This window comes from Amphiprion ocellaris, chromosome 6, assembly GCF_022539595.1.
Source record: "Amphiprion ocellaris isolate individual 3 ecotype Okinawa chromosome 6, ASM2253959v1, whole genome shotgun sequence".
Classification (NCBI taxonomy): Eukaryota; Metazoa; Chordata; class Actinopteri; family Pomacentridae; genus Amphiprion; species Amphiprion ocellaris.
This window is the reverse complement of record NC_072771.1, coordinates 19,340,383-19,359,781: the sequence shown is the minus strand read 5'-3', so window position 1 is coordinate 19,359,781 and position 19,399 is coordinate 19,340,383. Positions and strand designations below refer to the sequence as shown.

Below are 19,399 nucleotides of genomic sequence, written 5' to 3'. Positions count from 1 at the left end.
TGCTGCAGTGGTAATGTAGGAATGTTGGGAAGTCTGGATCACCTCTGCATCATACAATGAAGCCTGCATGCCGACCCGTCATGGAGGAGCCCCGTCCGTCGTCACTGAAACAAGCTTTTCTTAATGGTACATTTTTCTCCACGAAGAAACTTTACGCCGAGTAGTAGATGCCAAAGCTGCCTTTAAGTCCTGGGCTTTTCCTGTCCGTAGTGCGCATACAGTCTATATGTGCTACCAGGTGGCTAGTTAGCATGGAAGCTTTGTAGCGGCTAAAGTAGCGTCCCTCCACATTGTGCCGCTTTGCTGACGCAATAGTCGCCCCGCAAATAGGACACATACATTTATCTTTCACTGTCGTGAAAAAGAACTCTTACTCCCAATCATCGTGAAAATTGTGTTTTCTCTTTCACTTCTCTGTCATGTTTTGGATGTAAAAACCACATCTAGCTTCCCAAACTGTCTGCGTCCGGACGCTTCAGCAGCGTGACCTGGTGGTTTGACATGCGCAGTGAACTCTGACTCGGACAAGGTGAAAGTTCATTTACACCGAAGACGTTGTTGTTTTTAAAAAAAATTATAATAAATATTGTAATTTAAAATCTGCATTAATGTAAGTATTTCCAATTTAAAAAGAACAGCAACTATAATTTTTATAAGGAAATTCATGGTGACTAGTGTTATTTTTAGAACGTGTTGGGGGCAACTGACATGGTCTCTGCGGGCAACCAGGCGCCTGCGGGCACCCTGTTGGTTACCCCTGTTCTACAGTATTGAATATTCCTTGAATAGGCAATCTGTGTGATAGACCGTGCACGGAATACCGAACTATATGACTACTTTGGATCTTGTGTTTGTAATACTTTTTGGACCGCTTCAAAACCAAAACCAACAAAGGAAACGCAACGGCCACCTTTAACGTCATATTTATTGTTATTTAGTTACTCAATAAAACATATACAGATATATACAATATGCAGGAAAACAGACGACTGCACTTTACATATTATTAAAAAAAGAAAACAAAAAAAACAAAAATCAGTTTGTAAATTGCCGTCACAGTCCTCCATCTATTGTTTCAGAAATTCAAATTCAACAGAAGCTTTATTTAAAGATTACAAGATTGCCTAACACACAGCAAATTTTCTCTTATTATACATGTGCAATACCAATAATCTTTTTTTCAATTCCCTTATTAAACAATCCCTTGACCTCCGTGTTTTTTTTTTTAGTTCCCATTGGCTGAATTGTATACAAGTGGTTGAGCTCATAAGATCTATGGCAGAGAAGAAGAGAAGAGAAGAAGAAGAGAATGAGGAAAAGATATTCTCAGCAATACAAAAAATAGAGAAATACAACAAATCTTATGATTAAGAGTAGCAAATGATTAAAAAAAATGGTTGGACAATGAGAGGAAAAGTTGTGTTAAAAAATTGCTGAGTTACATTCATGCATAACCACTCCTCCTCCTATCTTTCTGCCTCTAGTTCTGCTTCTCAGGCCACTTCTACAGAACCAGAAGGTTGTTATTTAATGGTGGGGGAAAAAATTCTTATTTCTGTGTTATTAGGAGACTGGAAATTTGAGGCGGCAGAATTTTGCAAATGGTAAAGCTGCCTCCCCTGGAAAGTTAATGTACACGTCTGAGGTGTAATCATAGGTGAGGTGGGAGCAGGCAGGCTGGGATAAACAACAGAGTAAAGGTCATGAGATCATGGTCACAAGACTAAACACCAGTATACAATCAAAGCCAATGACAACTGATATCTCTTCTTCTTCTTCTGCTTCTTCTTCTTCTGGTTTTGTGTACTCCTCCTTAAACATTTCTTTATTTTTCTTCAACAAAGAAAATGAAAGAAAAAAAATAATGATTTGAGGTTTTCCAGATGTGGGCGTCGTTGAGTGGAGCCCGCGCTGTATAGTCCAGCAGTGTGTGAGCGTGTTCTTAAGTGTGACTGCATGTGTCAGAAAAAAAAAACATGGTATTTGCATGTATGTGTGCGAGTGTGTGCAAGTGTGTGTGTATGCTTGTGTGTGTTTAGCTGTGTTTATGTGCTGCATTTGTGAGTGTAAATGTCTTTCTCTCCCTGAACAGGCAAGAGCCGCACGCAGTTGTCTCATCAACAAATTCTCAACATCGCCATCCTCATCATTATTTGTCTCTGAAGCCTTCCTTCGTCTTATTTTCTGGTCTTCTTTCCTTCCTTGCTGCCGGGCCTGCTTTTTGTTCAAGTCAGTGCCGCCACAAACGTCCCAAATCGGTTTGAGATATCAGAGTGGAGCGAGCGCCAAGACGAGACGGGCCCCCCTCGGCCCTTGCTGTCCCCCAGCTCGTCTGTGCAGTGGACGGACAGGCACTGCAGGTGGTTCCCTCCACTGCTCCCACCTCCTCCTCCTCCTCCTCCTCCTCCTCCTCCGGCCCCTGGGGCCCCAGCTCCAGCCTTACTCTGGGAGAGCTCCGATTCTGCAGACAAGCACAGGGAGGAAAAGGTTAATTAAGACTGTACAAGAAAAAAAAAAAAAAAGGAAAACAACTTTGAGCAAACGGCATTCTCTGATACAGATGAACCATTTAAAATACACACTTTTAATTAAACCAGTGTCATTTTCACATCCCACTCTAAATCTGCACTGTGAAATTAATTCATCACTATTCCACCCCCCTCCCCATCAGTAAGACCCGAAAAGGAGGCTGTAAGCAAAGCTTCCTCTCCTCACACTCCACCTCCTCATGCCTGATATAAACACGTGAAAGCACACACACACGCAAATATATATGCATTCACTTGGTCCCTGCCATGTGGATCTGAAACACTCCTGCATGACCTCCAGTCAGTGGGTCAAAGGGCACTAAGAAAACTGTCCTTTAACCCTGCTTGACCCAATTTACTGGTATAATGACCATGCCACGCTATCAACCCTGTGTCACCACGGTGTGAAGCCCCATATTAAATGGTTGCACCAAGCCTCCAGAAAATCCATACGCAGGTTGATTATACGTCATATTTTTTTTTAAAAAAGTGAACAGAGTAAATGCTGACACCTGATATGCTTCACATATGGAGAAAAATCACTTTGTGCCGTGGAACGAAAGAATTAGCCGAAGAGAAGATTGACGAGGACAGGAACTGCTTGGCTAAACTATACATAGAAGTGCAGCGTCACATTTCGTCACACTTATCTGCTGAGATACAGACTGCGGCATATAGAGGGAGAAGAAGGCAGGAATTAGGAAAAGTTTGAAACAAGACGTGCAACATATAAAATAGGAGAGGGAGACGCGCAGAAACTAGGAAAGAGTTGGTGGTAGGGCTACGTGTTATGACACTAGTGTTGCATCCTGTGCTTTGGGTTTTGCCTCCAAGCAAGCCCAGAGCACAGAGGATGTGTGTGTGAAGATGTTAGCGCTCCTTCGCTTAAATCAGGCCGATTAATCTCCCATCTCCTCACCACACAAAACATACCACTGCCTTGCTCCATGCGGATGGTTGAAGCAGATCAGTGTGCTGCATGAAGACACGGGGCTTTGAGGTGCAGGGACAAGTTGGTGTCTGAGTGTAGAGACAGGTGGAAAACAGCTCTGACAAGCTGAGTTACATGTGTCAGAGAGGGGAGAGGCTGTGATAGACGACAGCCTGGGCACAGAGGCTGCAGATCACAACACTCCAGTCAGGGTGCTGCTCACCTAAGAGAAAAGAGAAGCACCGCGCCAACCTCCAACATCATCCGCAACCCCTACTTTCCCTTTTTAGCTCATCCATCTCTGCTACTTAAAGCAATTTTTTTTTTTTTTGAAATTTCTGATTTGCTCACCGTTTTCATCTCCTTTCCTCTCTGCTTGTACAAAACCTGAGGCAGCACTGATACGGTTTGAACAAAATGCAGCCAGAGAAGAGAAAGCCAGCCCAGGCAAGGCAATACACCAAGCAGCTAGGACAACCAAGAGAGGCAGGCAGGCAGGCAGACATGCAGGCACTGAGGCAGGTTTGCCCCCCAGCCTGTCTGGGCTGCGACCACTGGAATGGAAAAGTGGGGGGATTTGGTGAAAGGTCAGGCAGCCAAGCCTCCCGTTGTTCTCCGTTTCATGTGCCTCTCTGACTGCCGGTCTCTGTAAATTTCTTTCTCTGTCTCCATCTCCCTCCCAAGGACCAGGGACACGGTGTAAGTGGGGGCTGAGGGCACGGGGGGCAAGAGAGAAATGAGGATTTAGAGCCGTGTTGGTGGTGGCTGTGACAAGATCTCGCGTTTGCCAGAGGGTCCAGTCATACACCTCAGCATGGATGATCCCCACCCCCTGCCAGTATCGCCCCCTCTCCACCCCACCCACTCACACTCCCTCTTCCCAGCGCTGTGCCCTCCAGCGCCCGCCAGCAGCTCATGCTAGCTGGGCACAGCAGGGTCCGCACCGGCCTGAATAGGCAGCCAAGCGTTCCCCTGGCTCACTGCTGACACACAGCAAACTGACAACACACACAGCCAAAAACACACAACAAGCCAACCACTGCTGCCGCTGCCATACTCACACCAGCCCTCAGCTGCTGCTCCACAGGCTCACACACACCCGCATACATATGGATGTGCATGGAGAAACACACACACATATACACGATCCCAGCTAGACACATTACTCAGCTTCAACGCAAGGACGAGGGTGGAAAATACACTGACAAAAAAAAAAATACACATAGCTCAAATGTCAAAAAATGTTCATTTCTTGCACACACGCACTCAAATTTATCGCTTGTATAATCCCAGGATTCCTGTTGAGGTATGAGATCATATATAAGCAGGTTTTGTTTTTTAAACACTTTTACACACACAAGAAATTAATTCAAAAGAATATATATATATATATATATATATATATATATATATATATATATATATATATATATATATATATATATATATATATATATATGTCATCAAGCTAAAAACCTTCAGTCCCTCTGAAGCAGCTGATTGCCATTTGTTACAATAGACCTCTTTAATTAACAGCAGAATCCACCACTTGTAAAATAAGCCAAACACTTGACCGCCACGAGATTAAAATATCAGTCAGTATTATAAGGTAGCCAGGGGGATTCAAGTGGTGCGATTTTTATGGTAAAATCAAGACACTGCACTTAAATTGTGCACATTATCCATGGCGCTGGATTCGTTCAAAGGTGGAAACGGCAGTGTGAAATTTTATATCACACAAGTCTAAATCCCAAATCACCATGACATTTTACAAGCAGGGAAATCTTTTTTTTTTTTTTTGCTTTCCATAAGATCTATCTTGTTATGGTTGTTCATTGACTAATGCAGAATTCATATCCATGGTAATATCTCAATAATAGCCTATTCATGTGACGGGAACAAGTGCTTAGCTTCAACGAGCAAGAGGGGAAAAAAACCTAATAAAAAGGCACAAGCAGCTGCACTGAGCCACAAACACACCTAAATATCCTTAACCACATTACAGCCACAAAAGATTACCAAAGTAATGAGTTAAGTAAATACTGAATTTAATGTGATGCACTTTTATCAGCGTATCTTTCACCCCAAGTGAGGTACATTTTTATTTGTGCCTGCTTATGATGCTCACACACACACACACACACACACACACACACACACTCGCAGCAGCAGCAGCAGCAGGGTTGTGAAGCCGTCTCTCAGACACAGCCAGAAACGATTTACAGAGATGAGTAGAGCTTGAATGCCATGAAGGCAGGGAGCACAGCGCACAGCTATGGTTGTCTGGATGACACCAATGTGTCTGGGAGCTGACGGCCTGACACGGGTTTACATGTCATACCGCACACGCTCAACACACCCGAAGCAACGCAGGAAGGTAAACAATGGCTGCTTTGAGACTCTATTTTCTACCAAAGTACTAATAAGCATGCAATTATTTTTTCAATTAATCTTACAAGCAACAGCAGAGTTTAAAAAATTACGACAGCAACCTTTGATGCTGACACAGATTATTGGGAGTATTTGTAAAATAACTAGAGCAAAGAAAGGAGCTGAATGAGATGAAGAAAAAGAGAATGAAGTGTGTGTTAGAGGGTTTGCATGTACAAAGCTCCTTTTTGGTGCAAGTGCCTCCGTCACACTGATTTCCCAGGCCCCAGCATCCCAAGCGGCAGGCTGCTGCCCTTTCTATCCCAAGCTCTATACCTCCATGACGACACTTCACCTTTGACCTCGTGATCCCGAGGCCACGACCCCATCCTCTCTGAACACAAACCAGACCAATCAGAATGCTCCGTTCCCTGACAAAAACACCCAAAGGCCTCCGCTCCTATGACAGTGTGTGACATCAGGTCAGATTCCTTTAGCATAACAACTACCACTCTGGTCTTGTGTGAGGAGTCTGTCTTTGTCAGCACAAAACACCCGTTAGAATCCACAGAGAGAAAGTCTGATATTTCCTTTTTTTTTAAAGGGGGACAAAGAACGGCCTGACTTTAACCAGGAATGAGATGTAACCAAAGAAAATACACAGTCCTCCATGTGTTGTCACTCCACAATCTGAGAGATACAGGTCAACTGGAGGTAATTAAAAATCAAATCTCATCCTTCAACTGCAGGTACGCTCAGGGAAGTCTTAATGAAGTAAACAGGGGCTAACAGAGGTATTGTCCCAGGTATCCATGCCCCAGGGTGAGTGGGAGGCACATGAGGCTCCCTGCAAACTCCCCCAACTTAACTCCACCCAAATGCCGCAGTGTGACCTTCCCCTCAGAGCAGAGAGGATATCTGGAGGGGAGCAGGGGGCACATTTCTCAGGCAAGGGCACAGGGGTTATTTTGGTTTGAGTTTCCTCTCTGTTCTCTGCCCTGCATAAAGGGGAAAAAAAGGAGAAAAACTTGCCTAGGCAGGCGCTGCCCCCAGCATTTGTTACCTTCTCTCCAGCAACACACCCATTCCCATCCCCTCAAACACACTCACACACACACACACACACACACACACACACACACACACACACACACACACACACACACACACAGACACACACACCTCCCCTTCTGGCCACAAGAAGTGTTTAGGAAACCAGACACAAATCAGAACATGGGAAGTGATTTAGTGCCTCCTACATAACTCACAACCATGTCCAGGATCTGTCCAGCATGTCATCCAAGTCAGTGACATATTGATCTACTTCACTGTCTCTATTTTGTCTCAGCACAGGGCTGCACACTTTATTTTCTGTGTTTGCACCTTTTTGCTGAAGCTTAACCACACATGAAAACAATGGCAATTTTGAGATTAGGAGCAGATGAGCTTTAATTTAGAATAAAACCAATAATAAGGGTAATTATGAATTCTCTAGAAACTGCATCAAATGATAAAAGTAGAAATCAATCATTTTCCATCCATGTAATTTAACGTATAAAATTTTTAACTGACATGGTCTCTTTGGTGTTTTTCTGTTCTGTGGTTGCTAGTAAAGAGACAAAGATATATAGGGAAATATGTTCCTAAAACTCCTCCATGCAGCGTGAATGAACAATAGTCGTGGAGCACGAAACTGATGGAAAAAAATGTTTTGAATTGAATTATTTTCTCTTCCATAAATGCAAATGGTAGCTATTACCCAGTCACTCGCCTCATGAGCGAAACTACAGATGTTCCCTGAAAAAACAACTTCTATCTCTCTTGCTTTCTCCTGCACTCCATCAGTCTCTACTTCTGTCTCCCAGGAGAACCAGCTCCAGTGTCATAACTCATTTGTCAAGTCCTCAATACAAATTAAAAGGCGTCTGACGACTACCTGTATGGAAAATAACATAACCAATGCTGGCAGCGTGACAACACCTACACCTCTGAGAACCTGAAAGCACACACACACCTTCTCACAGGCAACACATGAACCCAGGACACCTTTAAGGAGCCTTGTATCAAACTCATGCGCTGTTTTGTCCTGTTAAAACCCACCGTGGCAGCGATTCAACAAGACAATGGACATTTGGAGGCATGCCACATACATCTGCAATCGAAGGTTTGGAACTCCTCTCTCTCTCTGTGCGTCTCCCAGATAAATTCAGCTTTCCATTCCCTGCTGCATCCGAGGAGAATATTTACCACATGCTGAGACAAGTTTCATTTTATTCTAACACCCTTCCCCAGGGAAAACAAAACACCGGATGAGCTTCTATTTTGAAGAGTTGAAAATGCAGCAACGCAAAAGGCTTGACACCTTTGTTCATCTTTTTCTCTCTTCATCAGTCACAACTACACTTCTTTAATAGGCTTCCTTTGACTGTCACTAGTGCTCAGTGTCTTGCAAAAGCCCAGGAACATAGAACCAGTGCACGCACACACACACACACACACACACACACACACACACACACACACACACACACACACACGCGTGCACTCACACACCCTATCTTAAATCCTTAAATGCAAGATAGGCGGGGGTTTTTTTGTTGTTGTTTTTTTTTTTTTTTTTGGTCCGGTCCTGCACTATTTACAAGCCGAGTAAATACTCTTAAATATTTTCAACACGTTAGAATTAAGCGTGCGTGTTTCACCAAGCGACACCTGAGATCGGGAGGCTGAAGCCCTGAGCCTGACACCGCGTCTAAATAAATCAAACTTTATGTCTGCAACTGACAAATCCAGACTATCAGGTTGCAGTGTATACAATCCTGCCCTTTGTCACATATTCACGTGCATAAGAACACACACACAAACACACACACACAGAAATAATAATAATATATATGTTTCTAAAGTAATATTATTATGTAGTATTTTCTTTCTCCACACCGGAAACATGTTTTTTAGTGGCTCTGATGAACCTGTCAGTAACGAAGTCAACTTATAGTACCGGTAGTTGCTGAAGGATGAATTGTGACTTTTGGAAAACAATATTACCAATGCTAATTGCTATGATTATCATAATGATTATCATTACTGCAGTACGGGAGCGTGCGAGAGGCTGGGTGGATGCATGATGTTGAAAAAGTCAATATGAAACACCTTGTAATGACAGGTAAAGAACACAGACTGCCCAAAGCTGTTTTTTTCCACATTCAAGCACGTGCCAATCACTTTGTTCTTTTTTAGAAAGAGGAAAACAGAAATTACTGGTGTGATTTGTGGGGTTGTTGTCGTACTGAAATGTCAAAGCCAGGTAGTCTCACAGGATTGTTCTCCACGGTGGAATATCAATACGCCTCTTTCTGCGCTTTAAGTGCTTTCTAGTAGGTGTGATAAGATGCAGGTTCCTTCTTTTTCAAACCTGTCAGAGTCAGAGTGACAGAGATTTGATCATTATTAGAGCTGTTTAAGGACTGATTACTGAGCGTGAAGAGTGAAGCTATTCCACAAGGTCAACTGTGAAGTGTTTTAACTGTGCTGATTAAAAAAAAAAAAAAAAAGTCGCACAAGTGAATGTGGCAAAAACTGAAAAGTAAAAATAAAAATAACTGAATCACTTCCTACGCCTGCTGGGTGCGTGTTATCAAGACTATGCATGAGTTTCCAAATGAACGGCCAGCTTCTGGCTAAGATATAGAGGAGAGAAGGGAAGAGGAAGAGCGTAAAAAAATGTTCTTTAAAAAGGAGAAATAATATTAACTGACGCTGTATAAGGAAGAACTGATAGTGTGCAGCTAAGCTCCTTGCATGTAGGAGTAAAAGATGCAATGTAGAACAACAGACTCAGCAGGCCATGAACTTATAGCAACTGGTATTACTGTGCCTTGGTGAAATATCTGAGCTACAGAATGTCACAGAGAGAGGAGGCTAAATATGGGGTCCAAAGGGGGATATTACAGCCACACGGATCACTTTAAACAGGCGCAGAGGGACCACAGGGAGGGTGGGCTGGAGTGAACTGACTGAGAGTACAGCTCCTGTAAGCACAGTTTGACTTCCACCGGTTAGTTCTCTACACATTCAAACATACAGAAGAGCACGGATTTTGAATATGCTGTTTGAATCATATCAAGTCATGTGGCTCCTTCAGTCTCTTTGTGAATGCGGCGCTAAAACAAACGCACCTGACCCTCGCCATTTTTAGCGAAACCGCGATGAACAACTGACCCTTGACCTCCAGCTCTTTCACTGTCGCTGCCACCGGTTCGTCAGCATTACCAAATAAACTCAGAACTGCAAATTTAGTTCAAGTTAAATTCCTTCAAAGCACTGAGTGAAATCCCAAAACTGAAAAACAACAAATACACAACACATAGTTCTGAGGACAACACCTGAACTCTCACCAGAAAAACACCACACGCTCTTTTCAAGGTTGAACGCATAACAGCGAAACACACATGTAAAAATTAAATGTAAATTAAAAACTGACAAAGCACTTAGAGGGCTGCTTCGAATTAATTATACTTAAACGCATTTTAAATTACAGTTTCATTTCTCATTAGTTCAAATAAGGTATAAATCTATGTATTTAACTGCTGTTTGGACTAATTAAAGAACTGGAATGCTAATAACAGTAATCTATGCATGATTCAATAAAACCACAAAAAGAGCAAAAATAAAGCATATACTGTCAATGAAATTCTTATGACAAAAGATGTTTTTCGGAGTGAACAGGCACACAATTATTTCACCTAAAAAAGAAAGAAACGCACCACATCTACCACTTTACAAAACAAAATACTTATTAGCCAATATTACAGGCTTATATAACTGTTCAGAATATTTCCACTGCAAAAAATACCATAGCAGGTTATGTCATCTAGTGCGGATGAATGAAATGTTGAATTCAACTTATTGTAAGTAAGTAAAAATCATTTCCTCTCACTGGGATTAATTAGTATGATATGATCTTTCTTTGACCAGGTTATATTACGTTAAGGCCAATTAAATAAACAATTGCCCTGATTTATTTGAAATTTCTGTCACTGGTATTATCTCGCCAACGGCAGATTTTTGTTTACAAGACTGAGGACTTAAAACCAGACCGACTGGTTGGAGGTGGATATTTTTTGCAGTGTGAAAAGCCTGTGGGATGTTGGCTCTTATGGAACTACACTGTGGGCTATGACTTATCTTAAATTATTATGTTATTTTGCTCCCTTCTGTGTAGCCTAAGCATCAGATTCAATCTCAAAATCCCCCTCCCCTCCCAAATACACCTCCACCCTTTTTTCATCTTTGCTGTCTGAAGCACTCAAATGAGAAACTGTCAGGAGCCGTGATTTGTGCTAACTAGCTATCGATCGCTCCAGAGCTGCATGCCTTGTGTCCATGCAGGGAGGGCTGAAAGAGGGGAGGAGAGGGGAGGAAAGGAGGGGAGAGGAGACGAGAGGAGGGAGAAAGAGAGAGGAGGGAGAGGAAGACAGAGCAATAGACTATTCTGCTTTTAAAATACTTACAAATTTCCTTTGCAAATTTATAGTGTTAAACGTACCAGCAGCCCCAGAGAAATTAAAACAACAAATGCAACAGGATGAGTGTTGCTGGCTGCTTATCAGTGTTGGGTTTCTACTCAAAAGAATATTTATTAATCATTATCAAAAGTATTGATGGTATTTATTATCACTCCCTGGCAACAGGAGGCGTTTTTTAATGTACATGCTGAGGTGAAATGCGCTAGTTTTAATCATTCTGAAGCAAATGAACATGTATGCTGCTTGTTATTATTCCATTGATTTATAATTGATTGACAGCGATACAGTCCACAGCAACAATCCAAATGGTAAGTTACAGCGCTCGCTCGATGTAATGGCATTAAGTGTTACAACCCGACACCCTGTGCTCAGTCTCATATAAACAATGTGCCTGGACTCCAGAGTCCGTACGATGTGCACCCCCGCCCCTCTCTGCACCCGCACTGATCAGAACAAAGAGGCGCTCGAGACGCGCTCGGCGCTATGCACAAATACATATCCATATTATTATATAGCCAAAGATCCACAAGCCTTTCAGCAGCGTAAACCTGACAGCGGGTGACTAAGATTTACATTTTTTATGTAGCAAAATCCAACATTTCTTTCTACTGATTTGGTTTGAAATGGTTTTGAAATACCCAACATAAAATGAAAACACAAAGAATATGAAAAAGCACACATGAGAAAATATACGACACCAAAAAACAAAACCAGCATATTTGAATACATGCAACTTGCTTAATTCTGCAATTATAATGCAAAAAATATGTTTTCTGTTGTAATTACAACACACAAATTATATTAATAATAGTTTAATAGTAATAAAGTCATAGTATTAATAAGAAAAATAACTATTCATATTGTTATTAATATTATAGGAAAAAGAAAGAAATTATTCTACAGTTGAACAACAGTAAAATTATGTAGCTGCATTTTGTTTTAGAGTCACCATGAAAGCATTATGGTAAAACTAAATTGTAAGCATGAATCCACCTCTGCAGACTGAAATGAAACCTCCAGTAGTTGAAAAACTGCTTGTGTGCTTTTAGCTCAGAAAAAAAATGCACTTTCCTTCAGAGACAATGCATTTTAAAGAACTTTAAAATTACTTCCAAAAATATTTTTACTCTAATTGAGCAAGATAATAATAACAACAATATTTAATCATTTAAAGGTGGCATGAATAACTACATTTCAAAACAAAATATGGAATGGGATATATTTTAAAATCTAAACTTGAATAAATAATAATAATTTCCATAGAAAATAAAATTGAATGGCAGTAATTTTACCATGATATCTAATCCTTGAAACCCTGTCCAGCCAATCTAAAATCAATGCACTTTCACCAGCTCTGTATTATCCCATGGTAATAACAAAAACAAACACGTAACAAGGCAAGGGAAACCCCGCTGTGCAAACGCATATCCTCAGAAAGCTATTAATCTTCTCAATGTAGTTGTTCACCCTGAAAACCGAGATAAAGAACCACAGGAAATGTTTACTTTTCTTGAGCTGTTCTTTTGAAGTGCCTGTACAATGAAGAAACCTATGAAATACTTTGAAGGTACAACGTTTACTTTGTTCATTAAGATGGCATTTTTATTCTTACAGTTTTTCACTATTTTTTATTACGGAGCCAATTTAACTAGAAAAATACTGCAGAAATCTCTCGATTTTTTTGTAAAAACCTGAATGGCACCACCATTACATTTTTTATCTTCATAAAAGCTGAACCTCTAAAATTCAAAGACCCTAGTTAAACAGAGACGGCTGCTTTCTGCCCGCACAATATGGACAAAAGGTCCTCTGTTATTACCGCCACCAGAGCATTTTGCCCATTATGTCTGTAGCGTTACACTGCATTTCAGATAAAATAAATAGCATTTTAAAAGGAAAATGAACTAATTTTATGAGCAACATTGATCCGCTAATGTAGTCTGAGTTGCATGTAAGAGAGTGAGTGAAGAGGGTGAGAGAGAAGAAAAAGAGGGAAAACATGAGCAAGAGAAAGAAATGTTTCATTTACCTTCTTTACTGTTGTTTTGGCTCTTATTTTTTTCCCAGGGTCCCATGGCCTTGTCATCCTCTGACCCGTCCATCATGGCCTTGTCACTGGGCACGTACCAGGTGGCGTGCTGCTCTGCCATGAGGGTGTCAAGGTCAATAGTGCCCATTGAGCCCTTCCCAGCATCCGGGCTGCAGCTCGCCAGCTCATTGTCTCCGTTCTGTGAGGGACAGTCGCCATTCTTTTTGCCATTCTTCATGGCCAGGGGCTGGTCTTCAGAGATACTGAACTGTTGCCGCTGTAGCTGGATCTGGGCCTGCAGAATCTCCAGAGGATGGATTTCTTCCTGGCCAGAAGTGCTGGATGGGGTGCGTACCTGCTCCACGCCAGGAGTGCCCGGATGGCTTACCCCACTGGCCCCTGTGCCCACACCAGCATTCAGTCCATAGCTGTCTGGTGTCGAGGTAGTATGATTGTTAATGCCCATGGTTAGGGGCTTTTGTCCATTTATTAACCCATGGTCACCCCTCTGCATTTTGGGCGAGCCTGTGATCATAGGGCTGCGATTAGGCTTGGTGTTTGAGGCCCCTCCTGCATCTGAGCTGGAGGACACCTCATCCTCGTTGCCATAGTGGGTGCTGACATCGTCAGGAAAGTCCACTCTTGGTGAGCTACTGTCAGACTTGGCTGCAACACTTTGAATGCCACTGTCTAAAGAAGACATAAGGTCAGCCTGGTCCCCCAACATCAAGTCGCCTCCTTTTCCCCAAGAGGGTGATTGGAGGTGTTTCTCATGGGGCGTGCCCCCACCCCTCTCCCCAACGCCAGCCGAGGGGGTCTGCTGGCCTGGACTTACAACAGGGTTACCATTGTCAGAGGAAAAAAAAATTCCAGGGCTCACATGTCCACTGTCTCTTTTTCTCCTCCCTCTCCCTCTCCCACTCCCTGTTGTTGCCTTCCCCTCACTGCACGGGGTAGCGTCCATGTTGTAATTTGGGGAGAGGGCACTGGCTTCCCCCTGCACCGTCTGGCTTTGACTTGCAGGCTTAGAGTTGCTATTCCCGGTGCCAGGCATCTGGCTGTTCTGGGAAGTGCTGCTCTGAAAATATTCAGGACCAGCACTGCCAGTCCCATTAGATGTGCTGCTATTAATGTCCTGCTCTGTCTGACTCAGTTTTCGCTTGCCCTCATTTTGGTTCTTCTTGTTGAATGTTACGTTAAGATTGGGGGCCCCTAGGCTAGCGATCATGTTCTGGCAGGCCGTGGAAAGGGCTGCTAGGCAGCTCTGGCCGAAAACACTGTCTTTAGTGCTGGTTTTGCTGAAGTTCCCGAGGGACAGAGCTCCAAGCTTACTAACAGACGATCGCTGGCCTGAGGGGAACTCAGACTGAGGAGGGTAGCTCCCTGGTGAGGTGCTCACCCCCTGGGGAGCATTGTGGGCCGGCCCCTGACGGTTAGCCCCCCCATAGGGAAACGCTGGTTGTGCTCCCATTGGAGGTGCAGGAAAGTCAGCTGGCCGCCTCTCTGCTGGTGCATTTGGATGTCCTGCTCCTGCTCCCGGAGACTGCATTTGTGAGAGGTTTCCCATGTTGCCACTGAACTGTGAGTGCATGCCAGGGGAATGAAGGGTCTGCACATGTCCATCTCCTGGTATTCTCATGGGCTCCTGCATGCCAATGCCAGGCCGAAACATCATCCCAGCCCCATTCTGCTGCAGCCCCATGTCATGGGGCCCTGACTCACTACCTGCTCCACCCATACGCCGTGACATCATCTCTCCTGGTGGGTGGGACCCCTGAAACCAGGAGTTCTCCTGAGTTACATGAGGATTTTGTCCATCAATACTGGGCATCCTGCCTCCATTCTCCCTGTCAAAGTTGGGCTGCGGCATGTTCCCAACGGGACCTCCATGAGCCATGGGGCCAGGAGGAACATCGCCATGGTGACCCAACTGCTGCAGACTTGGCTGCCTCATCCGCTGTTGCTGGTTGCGAGAGGCCATCTGTTTTATCATCATGGCTGCATTCTGCCGCTGCTGCAGAGACTGCTGCTCGGGCCCTGGATGCTGCAGGGGCCCTGGTGCGAAACCGTCATTCACAGGTGGGGTGAACTCTCCAGGAAGCCCGGGGTAAGCCGAGGGAGAGAGGTGGTTATCCATACTGCCACACCAGCCTTCGCCGCCATGTGCATTAGGAAAATCAAATCGAGGCCTTTTGGCCATGTTCATATAAGGAGAGTCAAAGTGTTGCAGCCTCTGATTTGGGGGCTGTTGGGAGGGAGGAGGAGCTGGCTGTTGCATATTAAACATGGGGTCCCCATAGGGGTGCAGACCCCTATTTTCCAGTCTGTGAATGGGATATTCAAACTGGTTGTGTTGGCCAGGCATCATGACCCCTCCATCTAGAATATTAGGGTTAGCAGAGCCGGGCTCAGCCTGAGGGGGTCGTGGGAGGCCAGGAGGGCATGAGTTCTGTCTGGCTATCAAGCCAGCCTGTTGCTGCTGCTGCATCAGAGGATGTCTTGCATTGACCCCCGGCTCCATCCCCACGGGCACCTTCCGGCCGTTTCCAAAACGCTCAAAAAACACTCCATGCTGAGGCTGCTGGGGCTGTGGTGGCGGCTGGTGCCCCTTAGAGATGCCCTGCATGCCAGGTGTCCGTGGCATGCCAGGGTTCCCTGGAAAATTCCCACCGGGAACTGGCCTTCCTGGCCCAAAATGTGGTAACTGAGATTCTGATTCTGATGGGGAAAACACAGGTACATCAAAATGTCCAGATGGAGGTTCACTCGGGAAGTTATACTCTAATCCTTCTACGGCTCCCTGGTTGGGCATCCGTCGAGGCTCTAAACCATGAGACTCAGAGGAGGAGGATGAGGAGGAAGGAAGACCGTGGAAGGATGCTGCTCTATTAGGTGACTGGTCCAGGGGTAGACAGGGGGCAGGGACAGCATGGTTGCCGGTGGGAGGCCCGTGATGTTGAAAGTCGGGCATGTTACCAGGCCGCTGCTGCTGCTGCTGCTGCTGCTGCTGGGGGAAGCCATCCCCTGCCTGTCCCTCAGCAAGAGGATCAAATCCTTCTCCAAAGCCCTGCTGTGGTCCCATGCCATTATTGTTGTAGCCCATTAGCCTGCCACCGTGCAGGCATGATGACCCTGGCTCTGGGCCTCCAAAATTCCCACTGAAATGGGGGTGATGTTGGTGGGGGTGAGGTTGGTGACTGTGAGGATGTCCTTGGTGAGGTTGCTGGTTGTTGAAAAATCCATGCATGGGTCCTTGCTGAGGCTGCTGCTGAAGTCCGCCGCCTGCATGCATGTCTGAGTGTCCCCGTGGATGAAAGCCCCCGTACTGCTCTCCGTTCATGTTCATATTGAGCCCGAGCATTTGCGGCTCGCTCAGAGGGCCCATACCGGGCTCCACGGCACCGGGCGGGCCTCCAGCATGAAAACCTGGGCTTTTATAATGGGAGCCCATGTTCAGTCTTTGTTGGTTTATGTTTCTCTCTGACTGGCCAGGGTTTCTGCTATTAATTTGAGAACCAAACTGCTCCAGCCCAAACATACTCCCCTGCAATCAATCCCACATGACGGCCAGTTTGCCAGACATCGGCGTACTGTCTATTTTTCCGTCTGCTTCCAAAAGCAAAAAGGAAAAAAAAAAGATACACACACACAAAAAAACTATTCAAATGTTTGTTTCTCACTGCTGATTAATCTACTTTAAATGTTTCAACTCACCAAATAAGTTCTCATTGCTGTTAATCAATCGGGTGTTTTTTTTTTCAACTTCTCCAAGGACGCGGAGGAGAGAGGGGACAGACTGTGTCCAAATACGCACGTAAACTGTGTGTCTGTTCCCGCATGAATGCGTGCTGAGGACTGCTCTTCTTCTTATCTTTGTCCAAGCAAACAAAAATGAAACACTTGCTATGTAACTTGCTTCACGACTGATCTATCACATTCCAAAGTTTCTCTGTGCGCATTTCTTCGTGGCGAACATGACACAAAAACCGCTCGCTAACAAAGATTGGAAGCGCTCGAACGGAGAATACAAGAGTTTCTCTCTGCTATTTCATTATTCCAGCCCGATGTCAAATGTCCCAGAATGATTTTCTGTATAAGGTCCCATGCTGGAAATAAGGAGGGGGGGAAAGTCAAATTTGGAGCCGTTTGGTTAAAACTGTCTCTGCTTTGGGCTTTGGGTGAAGAAAATCTTTCTTTCAAATAAACGCCTCCAACCGATGTCCTTTAAATTCTCGCAAACGGCTGAGCAGGCATGTGGCCAAAAGTCCAGTGTGATGGAAAGTCCACAAACGCGGCTCTCCAAACCCAGGCACCGGAGAACCGGGGCGTCTGTTTACGCGACCTAAAGCCGGAGCAGCGCGGCGTGCACTATCCGCACTCCACAACTACGGAGCGGCTTGACAGCATCCTTCACCCCTCTGCCGGTCATGCGCTCTGTGGAGAAGCGCCGTGCCTTAAGTCCTTTCGGCGCGTCTCGTTCCCTAAACGTGTGCGTCCCTCCGTTTACCGACTCTTGTCTGGTGTGGTCTGAGCGCACTTGGGAGCGATTCACAGATACGCTCACACTCCGCTCTACCGCTTGGCGCTGTGTGAGATCAACGCGTCCAGAGGAGCCAGCAACAAGTTTTGCATTTCTGCAGCCACTTCCATCCACGAGGTCTCAGCCAATCACAGCGGCCAAAGAAAGCTTCGAGGGCGGGACAAATGCTGTTAAGGTGGTCCGCAGAGTCAACGAGGCTGGAAACTCTTGTGCGTAAATCAGGCTTTCGCTTAATGTTGAATCCAAAAAACAAATATCGGATTTGAACGATTTGATCAAGCAGATAAAAAACATTTTTTCCCAATAATTTAAAATGATTTTTTCGCCTTTACTGCATCACAGATTTGTAGGTGAGTTCAAAATCCTGCAACTCTCAGATTCTCCACTGGAATAACAGCTCGGAGTGAAATTTTGCACAGTGCTGTTTTGAATGTTGCCCTTCACCTGACAAAAAAAAAACAAGACAAAACTTATTTTTATGCGTTAAACCCACTGATCCGTGAAGTGAGTCATTTTGGTTGGAACATGTTTTCAACAAGATATAATGCAACAGCCTGACTGACAGGCCTAACTTGACAGGAGATGTAGTTACACTACTAATAACAAGCTGCAACTCAACTATTAAACGAGCAAACAGAAGTTTATTGGTTTTGAAAATAAGAATAAAACACGTGGCATGTCTTGACAAGCTGAAGCTGGATGTCTAATTTGTTCTAATGTGTGAAAAATCCTAATCTCAGTCCGTAATCTAAGAAAATGCCTCACTAGAATGATTTATTGCTGATACAGACTGATAGTCAGAAATGTATCCTAAATATGTGAGCTGATATTGATGTCAGGATGAAGGGATAAACCAGACTAATATTAGCCTTTAAAGAGTGTGTCCATCAAACTCACCCCAATCTTGTGCGTAAAACTGAGTCCCAGCGGGAAAAATCCTCCTTAAAACACCATCAGAACTAAATCATGTGGATGATATTGGGCCTCGGTTCCGATAATCAATAGTGTTCTCTTAGTATTATGGTCTTTACAATAGAACATTTTTGCAAGGCTAGATTAGGATAATTCACTTTAAAGCTTAATTAGCTGCAGGCCTATAATTGCTCAGGTTATCTGTGGGAGGTTGGGTGGCATTTTATCCTTAAATAACAAATATAAATATGTTTTTGTGTTTAATGTCAGCATATTTGTGTCACAAACTAATCTTTAATCATATTTTAATAGGCAAATAACCTACAGGCATATTTTTTTATTTCATGCTCTGTTTTTAAATATTTGATTTATTGTGTAACTCAGACTGTTATGTCTGTATCTCTCTTTCATTGTTTTTATTTTATCTGAATTTATGACATATCTTTTACTTTTCCTGAATTTCGATCAAGTTCAGTTTCACGTCCCTTGGCAACTTCTGCAACCACTTAACAACAAAGATTTTAAAAATATCAATAAACATCAGCTTCATCCTGCATTGAA

At 44.0% G+C, this 19,399-nt stretch overlaps 1 protein-coding gene across 1 annotated transcript; it reads right to left on the bottom strand.

Annotated features, from left to right (window-relative positions):
• Positions 1-907: 907 nt before the first annotated feature.
• On the bottom strand, positions 908-17,992 carry mn1b (meningioma 1b). The gene is made up of 2 exons (XM_023288100.3): positions 13,387-17,992; positions 908-2,461 (listed from the first exon to the last, which is right to left on the bottom strand). The coding sequence occupies exons 1-2, from the start codon at positions 16,922-16,924 to the stop codon at positions 2,226-2,228; spliced, it is 3,774 nt and encodes a 1,257-aa protein (XP_023143868.2). The 5' UTR covers positions 16,925-17,992; the 3' UTR covers positions 908-2,225.
• Between the last annotated feature and the right edge of the window lie 1,407 nt (positions 17,993-19,399).